Below are 13,410 nucleotides of genomic sequence, written 5' to 3' on the forward strand. Positions count from 1 at the left end.
AGCGAGCTTTTATTATGAAAAACAATATGATCTACGAAACTGACACACTGGTATCTTTTTAATAGAATGACATAGCAGATTTCTTAAATAATTTACAAAGAGAAGAAACTGCTTTCGAACAGTGTTCCCCTCCCTGCACACCATAGTGCCCCCACATGGAGCTTAGAAGTAGGCTCCATGAGCCAAGGCTTGCAAATATCTCCTCTCTTCCTGTGGGGTTCTGGGGGTGGGGAGTAGCAGTGTAAGTAGGTCCTCCAGAATCTCTGCCCTGGGAATACAGGGGGAGGGTTCGTGAGATGACTCCTACAGGGCCTTGGTCCTAGTTTCAAGACTCAGAACTATCTAGCATCCTCTGGTACATTCCTAATATGGATGGACAACTGAGGCTGGAGAGCCGGATGAGTGTGCCTGAGTCCAAGAGTCCACTGGGGGAACATGGGCAGTTCCTGTCACCTCTTCAAGGTCTTCCTAAATCACTCTCAGGCTGTGGCCAGTGGTTATTCGTGGGCCCAGATATGGCTGAAGTAGAAGGGTTCTGGATCCCATGTTAGTCAAGTCCTTGTTAGCAGTGGCCTGGGATGCTGATCAACCCAATGCCGCCTCCAGGAAGTTCATGGGTTGGGTGGCATGGACATCCTGGTGGCTTAGTGGCTGGGCAGAGCCGGCTTCCTGTAAGACAGAGGTTCCATTGTGGATCTCTTTATTCTCAAGGCAGGGGGTGTAGGATACTATAGCTTTCCTCTCCAAATTGAGAGGCTGGGAGGTGGCTTTCAGTCCTTTGAAATCACAGGGTGTTGATGTGATCAATAAGGGTAGCAGCTTTGGCTGAGGGAAGTGGACGACTTAGACAATACTCCCTTCTCTGCTTCATGGATTAAGAAAACCACCACAGGGTAGTTAGTGGTTTCATTCACTTCCTTAGCGCTCCTGCAAGTGTGCATGCAAACTTATATGTGGAAAAAGAAGAGAAGGAGGAAGAGACTGAGAAAGAAGCAGGGTCATTACCTGTAGAATGCTTGCTTGCTGTCCTCATTCCCGGATAAGGGAGACGGTCATGTCACTACTAGGGACAGAGAAGGGGGAGGGATGGATGACCTGGGATGCTTTATGTTCTGAAGGCACATACTATGTATGACCTGAAAGCACAGACTAAACAAGACCAGAACCTGTAGGAATGGTGGGAACATGGCCACGGGGGACATAAAGCCTAAGAAACTTTTGTGGCCATTATAGAAGTGGGCAAATAGTTTCCAAGTTAGGGCAGATTCAGAGCCAAGGCTCTGCCCCCAGATTGGAGTCCTGAACAGACAGACCAGGGACTCCATAGCAACTATGTTTCTTTTGCCAAGTTAGGGGTGGACAGGGTACAGAAGAGTCATGAAAGGTATTGGAGGAAGGGGAGGTCTCTCAGGAAGACCTCTAGCCACACGTGAGGTTCAAGGTGATTGGAAAAGGTGGGACTCCAAGACCTGAATGAGTCATAGTGCATCCTTCACCATCATCCCCAGAAGCTGATGCAGAGGGACAGGGACTGGCCTGGGTCATGTGGCAGGTTGGTATTGGAACCAGCATCCTCTCTAGAAATACAGTATGACCCAAGGGGCCCATGGCCATTTCACCCTGACCCCAGCTCACCTCTCTTCAGCCTTGATGGCTTTGTCCAGCTTTTGAGACAGCTTCTGAAGATGCTGGATTCCAGCTCCCACAGGTTCTAGGTCGCTGTCAGACTCACTGAACACAAACAGATGTCACAGCAGGGATTAGCAAGACCCTGAGCAGGGCCCAGGTGACCCTGGGGGACTGGGAAAACCACATTAGATCCTCACTTTGGGGTGTGACATGCAAGCCTGTGAGCCTGAGCAATGGGCAGTTATTTTACAGTTAGGTGAGGGCTGTTGCTGGCCTTGCACCCGTGCTTGGTCTTCTAGAGGTCTCCTTCTAGAAGGGAGTCATACTCATCTCCTATTTCTTTGACAGGTAGGGAAACTAAGGCTCAGAGAGACTTTTTCCCTCAGGTCCTCACTAGCTTTGGGGCAGACCTGGCCCAGCACAAGGATGAGGCAGATCAGGCTGTTCTCATCCCAGGTTGTACCGAGGAGACTCGTAGGTCAGGAAGGGAAATCATGCTGGGCTCATTATATTACTTGCCTGGGAGAGCAGAGAGGTTCTCTGGAGGAACAGGGGCTCCGGAGGGCAGCCTCCCTCCTTAGCCGCTGACGACGATGGGCATGTGGACCCATCTGGCCAGAGAGGCGAGGATGTCCCCCAACTCTAGCATCCCGGTTGGCCCTGCATAGCCGAGTATTCTTCTGGCTCAGACTGGGTGGTGGTGACCCTTTGTCTTTCTGGGCTCCTCGCTTCCTCCTCACTTTCACCTGTGTCTCCATCAGCCACTTGGTTCCACTTTGACAGGACTCCTGGATCCTCTGTGTTGGTTCATGTAAAAAGGTTGGCACAGATAGGATAAAGGTGGGCTACCAGCCTCCAGCCATCCCTCATCCCAGGGCCTGTCCCACAAACACAGTCTGCTGTTAGTAAGCAGCAGTGACAGTCAAGAGCAGCAGTGTGACTCCCTGTGAAATGGTACTCTCCTGCAAGACCTTCCAGAAAGCCAGTGTAGGAACTCAGCAGGTAGCAGCAAGACCACTCAGACATCTGAGCCTGCAGGCAGAGACTAACCCAGAGAGGGAGGGAGGCTCGGTTTTCTGGATACCAGCTCATTTCTCATCCTGGTCTTATTCCTTCTCTTCCCTGCTCCATCTCAGACTAAACAGATACTTCAGTGTTAGGTCTGATCACAACACTTACTTGCTCTAAGCACTTCTATGGCTCCTTATAATCTGCAGGGCCGAGTCCCAATCCTAGGATCTTTGACATGTGGCTGGATCAGACAGTTCTGTTAGATTGTTTTTGCCTTGGCAAACCAGAACCCAGAAGTTGGAGCAAGGCCCAAGATAAGTTTTGATGAGTTGGGTGACCTTAGACAAGACGTCACATTTCATTGTTCTGATCTGTAGATGTTGAAAGCAGTCTTAGGGATCTTCCAAGTCAGAGCTAGATTTTGGCAAGGAGACCTCTCTGTGGAGTTGTCAGAAGCCTCGGCTCTCTCCCTACACCATCAGAATGCCAGCAAGATGCCAAGGAGGGCCATTCCCCCTTCTTTCCTTAGTGGCCTGCTCATTCCCATAGCTTCTGTCCTTTCCAGGGGACACCTGCCCACATCTCCAGCTCCAGGTTTAAAGACCCACGTGGGGTCAACGTGATAGCTTAGCAGGTGCAGCTTCTTGCCACCAAGCCCGACAGCTCGTTTATCTCCAGAACCCACACAGTGGAAGGAGAACTTAAGCCTGCGCGTTTTCCTCTGACGGCCAGACACGTACCACTGCATAAACGCCCCTCCCATAAACAAATATTAAAAAAATGAAAAAAAGAGATATCTGCCCGAAGTTATCCTGGACACACCTCACACAAACACCACCCCTCAAATCTGCCTTCTGAACCAGTCAGGAAGCTGCACCCTTCTGGCAGCCCCGCCCCTCTGCCTTTTCCTACCAAATAGCTGATAGCCAAGGTATAGTAGTGTGACTGGGAGAATTTAAATGGGGGTCAGCACACGGGATCACCTCCCTCATGGTGTGACTGCTTAGTCCTTACACTGGGGCCTCTTCTCCTCAGCAGCCAGGCTGGACTCACACCATCCCACTGGTCCTCTGTCTCCGTATACCTCCCCTTTCCTGAGTGATCTTGGAAGAGTTACCTATTCTAGGGAAGTCTTTATCAACTAAGCTTGAGACTGGTATCTCTTTATAGATAGTCATTTCTTGCCATTCCCTATCTTAGGACATAGCAGGTCACCTTGCATGGGAAACATCAATTTCTTCCACGACCTTATTCACTCACTGATTTGTTGGGAAACTATTATGTGCCAGAATGACTGGGGTTCTGGGAAAATGGCACGGAGTCTATATTCCTGGGGCCTCCCTGAGGATAGGAACCGTCAACACCAAGGACGCTTCTGTAAACAGACGGCTAGTAGTGTCATTGTTACCTGGGACATGACACCCAAGGCGCTTTTGGCTGAGCGAGCTGCAGCCTGAAGACCTTGTTGCTCTGGCTCTGGACTTTCCAGGCGTTTCCAGGAGGGGCCATGACCGAGGTTCAGGCTGACCGCTCTCAGTGGCAGCCTCCTTTGGAACTGTCTGCATAGGGAGCTCAAGGGACCGGTCTCCAGATGACCCCCAGCAGATCGGGTCACCTCATTTTCTAGCTGTTCCTCCTTTAGGAGTGATCGTCTGCGCACGGAGGTCCTCATGCCCTGCCACTGAGACGCCATGTGCTTGGTCCAGTTTCCTCTGGCCGCTAGATCCTGGGGAGGTCAAAAGGTCACCAAAGTACTCCCTGGCACCATTCCAAGGCTCCAGGGACCCTGGGAATTGGGAAGAGATGAAGTGGAACCTCTCGGGGTAGGCCTGTTGGGCAACTGTGAAATCCAGAAAGATGACCATGGATGGCGTCATGGTCAGCAGCTGCCTTGGTTGCAAGGCAGCAATTCGTCCGTCTTTCCATCCTAGCCTATTCCCCATAGGCTAAGCGGAGTGGCACACAGTTCACGGAGCCTCGGCACTCATGCAGGGCACCATCAACAAGCGGTTTTCACAAAATTTCTTCTCCAGAGCAGACTTGGCTATACAGCCAAGGCCTTGGATTCGATGGGGCGTTTGCAACTCTTAGACATTCCCTTTGTGTTGCGGGTCCTATCCAGAGCCCCGGACCCGTTCCCCATTCTGAGCTTCCCGTGAGACCACCCTCTCCCCGCAGCCCCTCGGTGTCCCCGCGTGCTCACCTCCCTGCTTGATACCCGGATCAGAAGACACCCTCTTCTAGCCCTCCGCCGCTGATTTGAAACTCAGCGCGGACCCGCCCTGTCCCGGCGCTTGCAGCCCATTGGCCCTATCAGCCATCTGCCGCCGCCCCTGGATTTCGATTGGTCTTTTTCTCTCGTGACTGTGAATCCTGCCTTGGGATTGGCCTGGCCACGCCCATACATCGTTCGGAGACCCCCGCCTGGCTCTCCGCCTAGGGTCCAGATCACCATCTGACCACTGTCAGTGCCCAGCCCCCCTCCCTACATCCCAGCTGCTTGGTCCCGGCCGGCCGCGCCTTGTCCATTGTACTCCCCGGCTCTCTTCCTCCAGCCTGCTGGTCAGGGTGCTACTATGCAGGATGCTGCGGGGGCTCAGATCACTACCACCCAGGGCACCCCTTTCAGCCCTTCAACCCGCCTAAGTTCTCTCTCACGTCCAGTAGTTTTGTCAGAGCGATAGGCTGGGACTGCCGAGCTTTGCGTTCCCTGGGAAGTTTTGTTTCAAATCCCCCGCCTAACCCTCTTCCTTCCTGCGATATGGCCCTGCCCCTGTCTGTTCCTCAAACAAACACCCGGCTGGCGCCCAAGAAAGCACATCTCGGAGGAGAGGACAGACTATAGATTAACCTCTCCGCCCGTTAGGTCAGGTCCTCAGCCTGGTCTTGCTCCAGGCAACTTTCAATTTTTCTTTTCTTTAGTCTCCCAGCAAGCTAAAAATACAAAACAAAACAAAAAACAAACAAACAAACAAACAAAAAAAAAAAACAAAGACGACGACACCACCACTACCACCACCACCACCACCCAGCCTGGATCAGTTTTTCCTATGCTTTTATTTTTATGGTTTTGACTTATAAAAAAATATTTTTTATTTTTAACTATGTGTCTCTGCGAATATAAGTGCCTGCGGGGTGCGGTGGGGGCTACGCAGAAGATGAAGTCAGAGCCTCTGGAGCTGGAGTTAGAAGAGGTTGTGAGGTACCCCATGTGGGTGTGCAAAACCAAAAAAGAGCAGGAGGCTTTTAGGGAATGAGCTAATCTTTGCTGCCCACCCCCTTTTAAAACCAGGGCTTCCCTGTAGCTGGGAATGGGCTCTATCTGGCCACATTCTTGTCTTAGCCTCCCCATTATTGAAATCAAGAGGCCCAGTGTGCCACCACAATGGGGCCTTCTTACCTGGTCCTCAAAGAAGCGTTACTCTTCTCTCTGTTTCCTTGCCTAAGCCTGGAGTGAGACTCCTAGACTCTTCAGGCCTCTTCTGATTGTCTGACCCTCTCCTTAAACATCAGTGCTCAACTCCCCCTCTCCCTCCACGATGATGGTTGGTTTGTATATCAGCACTTTCAAACATTCCCTGTGTACCCGGGAACCTATTTTATCCCCCAGTGCTCTACAGCTCTATGAGGTAACTGAGGTGTAGAGAGACTGGCCATACATTTCACTCACTAACAGGGTGAAGGGTGAAGGCAGCAGGGTGAAGGAACCAAATGTCACGTATGCAGGAGCAGGCTCGATGTGACCAGGGTCGACCCCACTCACTGTCACTCCTTTGACCTCACACTTTCCCAGACAGGATTTCTCTCTTGACTCCTGAAGCCAACACTCTTCTGGGTCCTGTCACCTCCTGCTGGCTACTTAAAGCTAACAGACTCAAGGGGAAGATACTCTGGTTCCCAGCTCCCCCTAAATCTCCCTAATTTCACCAGTGGGAACTTGTGATTTATTAAACTTTGTGCTTTCTTCTTTCTTACGCCCATGATTCTCAAGCTCAGCATGAGTGAAGAGATGAGTATTTTCAGGTCAAATCTCCAATAATCAGCCAGAGAACTGTGTGTTATCTAAACGTGAGACCCAGGAAATGAACTGGGCAGGCAGAGCGTATGTGTAGGCATTTGTCTTTGTGACTGTGTGTTCATGTTTTGTTTTTGCACAGGACATATCAAGTTTAAGGTCATTCTCTGGAAGAAACCATACACACACACACACACACACACACACACACACACACACACACACACACAAATAAATCTTCCCGAATGGCTATGACTGTATGATGTGCTCAGAGAAGCTTTATTGCTGTCGTCCCTGGTGACAGTGGGTATAGGCTGAGGTTTGCAAGCCTATGAGGTTTGCTCTCATTTGCTTGATGACTTTGTCTCTCCCCCCCCCCCCCCCCCGCCCCTCTCTCCTCTATGGGACTGTTTACCAGGAATCAGGAATGCTTGCTTCTCAACCTGCTTGTGTTAGGCCACTTGTGTTTGTGATCATAATCAGGAGATACATGCAATGAATCAGAGGGAGGAAGAGAGTGGTTTCTATGAGGACAGAATTCAAAGTGTGGGCATGACTCAATGAAGACGAAAACGCTAGGAAATGAATCTCTCAAACAGCACTTCCCCGCACTCAACTCCTCAGCATCTGCCACAGCGCCTGGCGTGTCAAGGCATTCATAATAAGAGCTTATAATTTCTGAGCCCTTACCACGTGTCAGACACTGCTAAGAGCTCTGCAGCTCTAGGAAGTCGGATCTATTTTTAACCTCATTACTGATGACGACACTGGAGATTCAGACAGGCGAGATCCTGGGTCTCTGACTCTGAGCCCTGCGCTCCTCTCTTTGGGTCACACGTCCTTGCTGAGCCTCTAGATGAGTGTGTGCATGCATGCATGTGTGTAGAGAGGTTTTGGAATGTGTGCATGTATGCATGTGTGTGGAGAGGATTCAGAATGTGTGCATGCATGCATGCATACGTGTGGAGAGGATTCAGAATGTGTGCATGCATGCATGTGTGTGGAGAGGATTCAGAATGCTTGCAGCTTTCTACCCTTTTGCCACTTGGAGACGTAACTGGTGGACCAGGTTAATGAAGGGAAGTCTCCATGGCAACGAAAGAAGGCAGAAGAACTATTTTCTTCTGAATGGGAAGCTGCTCCCTTCAGCCTTACATAGAGAGTGGCTGGAGGGGGCTCCACACAGGTGTAGCTCTTTGATGAGGGCCAGATGCAGGGTCTCCTCAGCTGGAGCACAATAAAGCAAGAAGCTCCAGTGAGACGCAGCTCTACCTTTTCCTCTGTGGAGGGGAGGGTTAGAAGAGAGTGATCCAGCAGCCCTGTCCCCTGGCTTCTGCTTCAGCCTCAAAGCTTTCACTAGTTCTGCCCAGCCCCAGATTTATCAAATCTTACAGAAAAAACAAAGACATCCAGCAGTTACCATGTGCAAAATGCTATGGACACAAAGAGCCAGAGATTATGGGATGTACATGGGGTATCGGGACCTGAGCTGGGTTGGAGGTAGGGTTTCCGAAATATGTGGCCTTCTACCTGAGGCACTGGGTGGAGGGTGATGTCAGGAACACTGCCACATTCCTGGACTGACTGGAATGAGGCTGAGAGTAGCGGAGAGCATGCCTAGGGTGGAGATCAGGACCAGAAACTTGAAGGTTAAGGCAAGAGCTTAGAATGGACCTGAAGAGAGTGATTCATCTGGATTTGAAGAGAACAGGTGACTGGAAATATATTCCAACGAGGCCTTGCAAAGATTTGAGGCTACGGTCTAAACAGGCAATGGACCAGTCCCCCTTAGCAGTGAAGCCTGGCCTCTGGAATCCCTTTGCTGTGTGCCATTTGACTCTCTGCAAAGTAAGATATGGATACAGTAGCCAAGTGTGAAGCATCGAGATGGGACTTGAAGGTCCTTTTCTGCCATTGTGCATCTGATCAGGAGAGAGAAATGTCCCAAAGGGAAACCGCACTATAACGGGTCATTATAAAGTGGCTCACAAGACCACTCATCAGGTCAGGGGTTAAATACAGCAGGGAGCTCAGAGTCAGTGCCTGACCCTGGTGTATGTGGCCAAGGCAGTCCCTTTAAGCTGCTGTGTGACCAGAGAGAAATGGAAGAGGAAGAAAGTGTCTACATCTCTCTAAGGCTAGAATGGAAACAGGTTTGAGAGGGGCCACTGGCACTCAGAGTCTGGGTGTGGACTTTCTAGAAAGCCAAGTTGCATCCAGTTTCTGACAGGCTGGCCTAGGTTTGTGGTCCTTTAAGGCAAGGACTTCTTATGGAAATCACGACTTTTGAGTGTGCTGGATATTCCCAGGTTTCTGGCCTTCCTGGAGAAGAGAATAGAGGAAGGGTGGCTGGAGACACCCAAGGCCATGAAGCCATTAATATTGATGTAGGAAGCTCTGGTTGGTTTCTAGCCAGTTATAATGTCTCCCTGTGGCAAAGTTACTGTATATCTCTTGGACACACGTCAATGCCCAGAAGGGACTGGTGGTGTGCTCAGAATCCTTTCATCTACCTCAAGGCTCTGGGAAAGAAGCGTGAGAGTTTGAGATGGCCACAAGGTGGCGCCAAACACCATGCCGACACATTACGCTTTCTCTTCTAGTCCCCCAAGGGGATTCCTCGGCTCCAAGCTCTGCCTGCTTCTCAGGACCCCAACAAAGGCCCTCTGAAGGACTGGGGAGAGCCCCACCCCCAGCCAGAATTTAGAGTGGAGGCAGAAGCTTGACCCTAGGAACTCCTCAGTTTCCCCCAGAACTGGGGTAACTCTCTTAGTCATGCCAAAGCTAGAAACCTTCTCCCAGATCCCAGGAGGAGAGAAGCAGGGGAAAATGGAGAAGCTAAGAGACAGACAAAAGACAAGGTGGTCGGCATTACAGACACAGGACTGGCAATGGTGGCTTTGGGCCTCCTTCCTTTTCCCCTCTACTGGCCCCAGCCTTCTACTGCTGCCTGCTTTCTCCTCTCCCTCTCCACAGAAACATCCGTGGATCTTTTTTCGTTGAGGTGGCACAAAAGCAAAGCCTGATGTAATCACTATGGGTGTCAGACAGGGGATCTGCATCTACTGAGGGATTCTGAGGAATGTAGACCCTGGAGTCTGTAGTGGCTAGGCTACCTTCCTTCCATCTTCCTTCCTTTCTTCTTCCCTCCCTGTCCAGAAATCCCCTGGGTGTCAGCTGCTGTCCTCACCTCTGGTGGGATTATCTAGGCTTGCACAGGCCTCTTCCTGGGTGTCAGCAGACTGTTCCCTGCTTTGGTAGGATTATCTAGGCTTGCACAAACCTCTCCTCTACATGCAGCATGGATGTCTCTCTACTCCTCAATGTGGAGGGTGTCAAAAAAACCATTCTGCATGGGGGAACGGGAGAACTCCCCAACTTCATCACTGGCTCCAGAGTGAGTATCTAACCCCCAGATAAGGTCCCCATGGTTCCTTTCTCTGCTTCAGCTGTGCCCAGAGCATTATAGGGAGCCCTAATCCAGCCAGGCAGGCCTTTGCTGGAACTGTCTGTCCAGCACCCAGACGGTTTGGAGTTTAAAATCTTTTTGGTAGATTTCAGGGTAACTTTAGTGTGGGCTAAGAGGAGGGGTTGAGGAGATTTTCCAGAGCCCCAAATGTCAAGTGAGTAGGAAGGAACCTTAGGAGTTATGGAGTTTGTCCCCTTGTGTTTGATGGGTCTCTCAGGGTGGAGAAACACATCCCTGGGCATCTGAGTTTATTGGAAAAGGAATTCCTGGCAGTCTTCTGTGAGAAATGGGTATAGGGTTTGCTGGAAAGGAATGTGTTTCTTGTGGGGACGTGTAGGTATTGGAGGAGGAGCTGAGACATCTTCTCTTATGAGATGTGGGTGAGCTGACCCCAAGGACAGCCTTGGTGGCCTGTGGTGGTTGGGTGACAGCTGCTGGAGCTGGGGAGGTATGTCTACACCAGGGCCCTCTGTTCTGGGGACTAGGTGACCTTTCATTTCCGAACAATGAAATGCGATGATGAACGCACGGTGATCGATGACAGCAAGCAGGTGGGCCAGCCCATGAACATCATCATTGGGAACATGTTCAAGCTGGAGGTGTGGGAGACGCTGCTGACCTCCATGCGGCTCGGCGAAGTGGCTGAGTTCTGGTGTGACACCATCGTAAGTAGTCTCATGGCTCTCTCCGAGTTCTGTTCCCTCACACTCTTCCCAGAGCTGTCAGGGTTCAGCAAAGCCAGGGCAAAACAAGATGCTTCAGGTGAAGAAGCCTCAATACCCATTCTCTGCCACTACAAACATGGCACCCAGTCCTTCAGACAAAGCAGGTCTTAAGGTGATATAGAGTATATGGTTGGCTCAGGGCCTGTGGGAGCATGTGGAGAAGGCTCCCCTTTCTTTTTTGCTCAGCATTGTAGATCCTGGAGACACACGCCACTGGGCATTTCCTCCCTCCCCCTGTTCCTACCAACTCTGTGACTCAGTTCATATTTATGTCACTCATAAAACATCTTTACAACTTCTTGCTATGTGATTTGGAGGGTTAAGTATTTCTTAGAGAAACTTCCAAACATGCAAAAGTCAAGAAACAAGTTGTTGAGTTCCTGCCACTTATCAACCCACAACCCTGTCTTGTATCCTCTTCTATCCAGGGAACTTTCTTCCTTGTCCCACATGGTGTGGGCAAATTTCAGACATCGTGCCAACTCATATAGGAGCATTAGAATTTGATACTCTAAAACTACAGGACATTAACCCTCCCCCACCCCCACCACACACCCAACCACAGCATCATTGTTACATCTTCATGCCTCCTAATTGCCTGTCACAGTTAGGATTCTCTGACCATGTCATTTACTCCATGTTACAAGATTTTATTTTTAAGTATGCACATGCATGTGTGTATCTGTGTGCATCCGTTCACGTGAGTGCAGGTACCCAAAGAGTACTAAAGAGGGTGCTGGGTCCTCTGGAGCTGGAGTTGCAGATGGCTGTGAGCTGCTTGGCATGGGTACTGGGCGCTGAGCTCAGTCCTCTGAAAGAACAACAGATATTCTTAACTGCTGACCCAGCTCTCCAGTTCCCTCGTTTGTTCTTTAGAAACGAGTGGCATTTCTGTGTTCAGGCAGGATCCAGGTTAGGTCAATGGGTTAGGCTTTGGCAGCATGGCTCTGTGTCTCCTTTCTCCCTGGGGTCTTCTGCCTCTTCTGAGCCATGTTGGGAACTGAGTTACCGGTCCTGGAAAGATGCTCATTTGGTTTCATCTGGTTGCTTCTGAATGTAATTGTCTGACATAATCCTTTATTTCCTGTATTTTTGAAAATGGGCTTTTAGCCTCAAGGCCTTGAAAAGATTCTAGTTCTTTCTTTCCTCTCTCCTTCTTACCTCCCATCCCTTATTGTTGTTTCAAGTTTCATGTAATCTAGGCTGGCCTCAGACTCCTAGTGTAGCTGAGAATGACCTTGAAGCTCTAATCCTCCTGCCCAGTTTCAAGGGTTCCAGGTATGCACCACCACATTTGGTTTATGTGGTACTAGATAGAGATCAAACCCAGGGATTGTGCATGCTGGGCAAGCACTCGGCCAATGGAGTCCCACCCCCAGTCTCTGTTTAAAGTCACAGATAGCTCTGTGCACTTCTCACAGAGGTCCCCACTGTGCCTGCCTATCTCACGCAAGATTGAGATTGATGGCTGAGTTCAGGTGTTGACAAGCTGAGCTGTCTATCACAAAGCTCCCCCTGGATTTTCACAGTGGATGGTAGATAGATACTCTTTATTTCACGGGGAGCTAATGACCTTTTTGAAAGAGCAGTTTATAGAGAGACAGACTGCATTTGAGACGTGCTCTATTAGTGTGGGGTGACCTGGGAGGGCCTTTCTCTTCTTGCCACCCTTTCTCCTTATCTGTAAATGAACGAAGACATGTCCAGGGATATTTTGGGAACCACAGAATATGATATAAATGAGCAGAAGTCACAGTATTTATAAGGCGATTAAAAAGTAGAAGTTATTATTTTGAGCTAGAAGAATGTTCAAGATTCACACCTCCATTTTATTGAGGAGTCTTTCTGTGGGTAAGATTCTGATAGAGGAATTAACCTGCTCTGGTTCAAATAAGTTGAGGGGGCAGGATCCAAGTGGGGTCCTTAGCCTTTCTGTTGGATACACGCATCTTTCAATAAGGCCAGACTACAGTGCCAACCAATAGGAATGCCGTGTAACACATCACTCCTGGGTGTTCTTCAGTACACAGGAGTCCAGTATCTTTTCTTTGCAGCAGTCTCAGTGTTATAATTTTTAGCTTAATGTCCTTTAACTTAAAAAAGTGTGCGTCTGTCACTTCAGGACTTCATCCAGTTGGCTTATTCTGTGATATGTTAGTTTAGAACTATCTCTTTTGCCTTTGCTCTCAGAGGCACTCCGAATTTGTGAGACTCCTGTGTACCTACGTCAGGCATTCTGTTCTATAAGGCCTTGTCACCAGCAAGAGTCCCCCACCAAATATGCTCCTCAGGGTGCATATTTGATAATGTGGTAGGCTACACGAACAGAAGGCTGTCAATAAGATCTTGATTAGTTGATTGATTTGCTGTTTGCAAGGTTCCAAGCTGCTGCTCCCTCCAGGAGCTGTCCTGTGGCTCTGTGGTCTTCTGGCCACATCAGCAGTCATGTGATGTACATCTCATAGTGGGCAAGTTTTAGACATAGTGACTGTTGGTTTTCTCAATGCGTTTGGCCTTCATGAATACTGTGTATGAATCACTTTTCCACTTATACAGTCATA

The 13,410-nt window shown here is 49.7% G+C and overlaps 2 protein-coding genes across 4 annotated transcripts in view; one reads left to right on the forward strand and one right to left on the reverse strand.

Moving 5' to 3' along the window:
• Positions 1-9: 9 nt before the first annotated feature.
• Pimreg (PICALM interacting mitotic regulator) lies at positions 10-4,905 on the reverse strand. Of its 2 annotated transcripts, XM_034507269.2 has the most exons (6): positions 4,844-4,905; positions 4,049-4,366; positions 2,149-2,426; positions 1,636-1,731; positions 1,006-1,063; positions 12-669 (listed from the first exon to the last, which is right to left on the reverse strand). In XM_034507269.2, exons 2-5 carry the CDS (start codon positions 4,331-4,333, stop codon positions 1,030-1,032), a joined length of 693 nt encoding a protein of 230 aa, XP_034363160.1. In that variant the 5' UTR covers positions 4,334-4,366; positions 4,844-4,905; the 3' UTR covers positions 12-669; positions 1,006-1,029. The 2 variants fall into 2 exon arrangements, with proteins under 2 accessions (XP_076792516.1, XP_034363160.1); XM_076936401.1 differs by lacking the exon at positions 1,006-1,063 and having other exon boundaries at positions 10-669.
• A 4,975-nt stretch (positions 4,906-9,880) lies between these two features.
• Aipl1 (AIP like 1 HSP90 co-chaperone) overlaps positions 9,881-13,410 on the forward strand; it is a 28,342-nt gene continuing 24,812 nt past the window's right edge. For both annotated transcript variants that reach the window (XM_034506962.2, XM_034506960.2), the window contains exons 1-2: positions 9,881-10,052; positions 10,610-10,789. In XM_034506962.2, the coding sequence (XP_034362853.1) occupies positions 9,957-10,052; positions 10,610-10,789 (276 nt within the window). In that variant the 5' untranslated portion in view covers positions 9,881-9,956. The remainder of the gene's footprint in view (positions 10,053-10,609; positions 10,790-13,410) is intronic.

This window comes from Arvicanthis niloticus, chromosome 6 (assembly GCF_011762505.2).
Source record: "Arvicanthis niloticus isolate mArvNil1 chromosome 6, mArvNil1.pat.X, whole genome shotgun sequence".
In the NCBI taxonomy this organism is placed as follows: Eukaryota; Metazoa; Chordata; class Mammalia; order Rodentia; family Muridae; genus Arvicanthis; species Arvicanthis niloticus.

Coding starts and splice junctions, on each gene's coding strand:
- Pimreg (XM_034507269.2), bottom strand. CDS start 4,333: ATGGCGTCTCAGTGGCAGGGCATGAGGACCTCCGTGCGCAGACGATCA. Junction 2,427..4,048: donor CCTTGGGTGTCATGTCCCAG/GTAACAATGACA, acceptor GAACCAACACAG/AGGATCCAGGAGTCCTGTCA. Junction 1,064..1,635: donor GCCATCAAGGCTGAAGAGAG/GTGAGCTGGGGT, acceptor CTCTGTCCCTAG/TAGTGACATGACCGTCTCCC.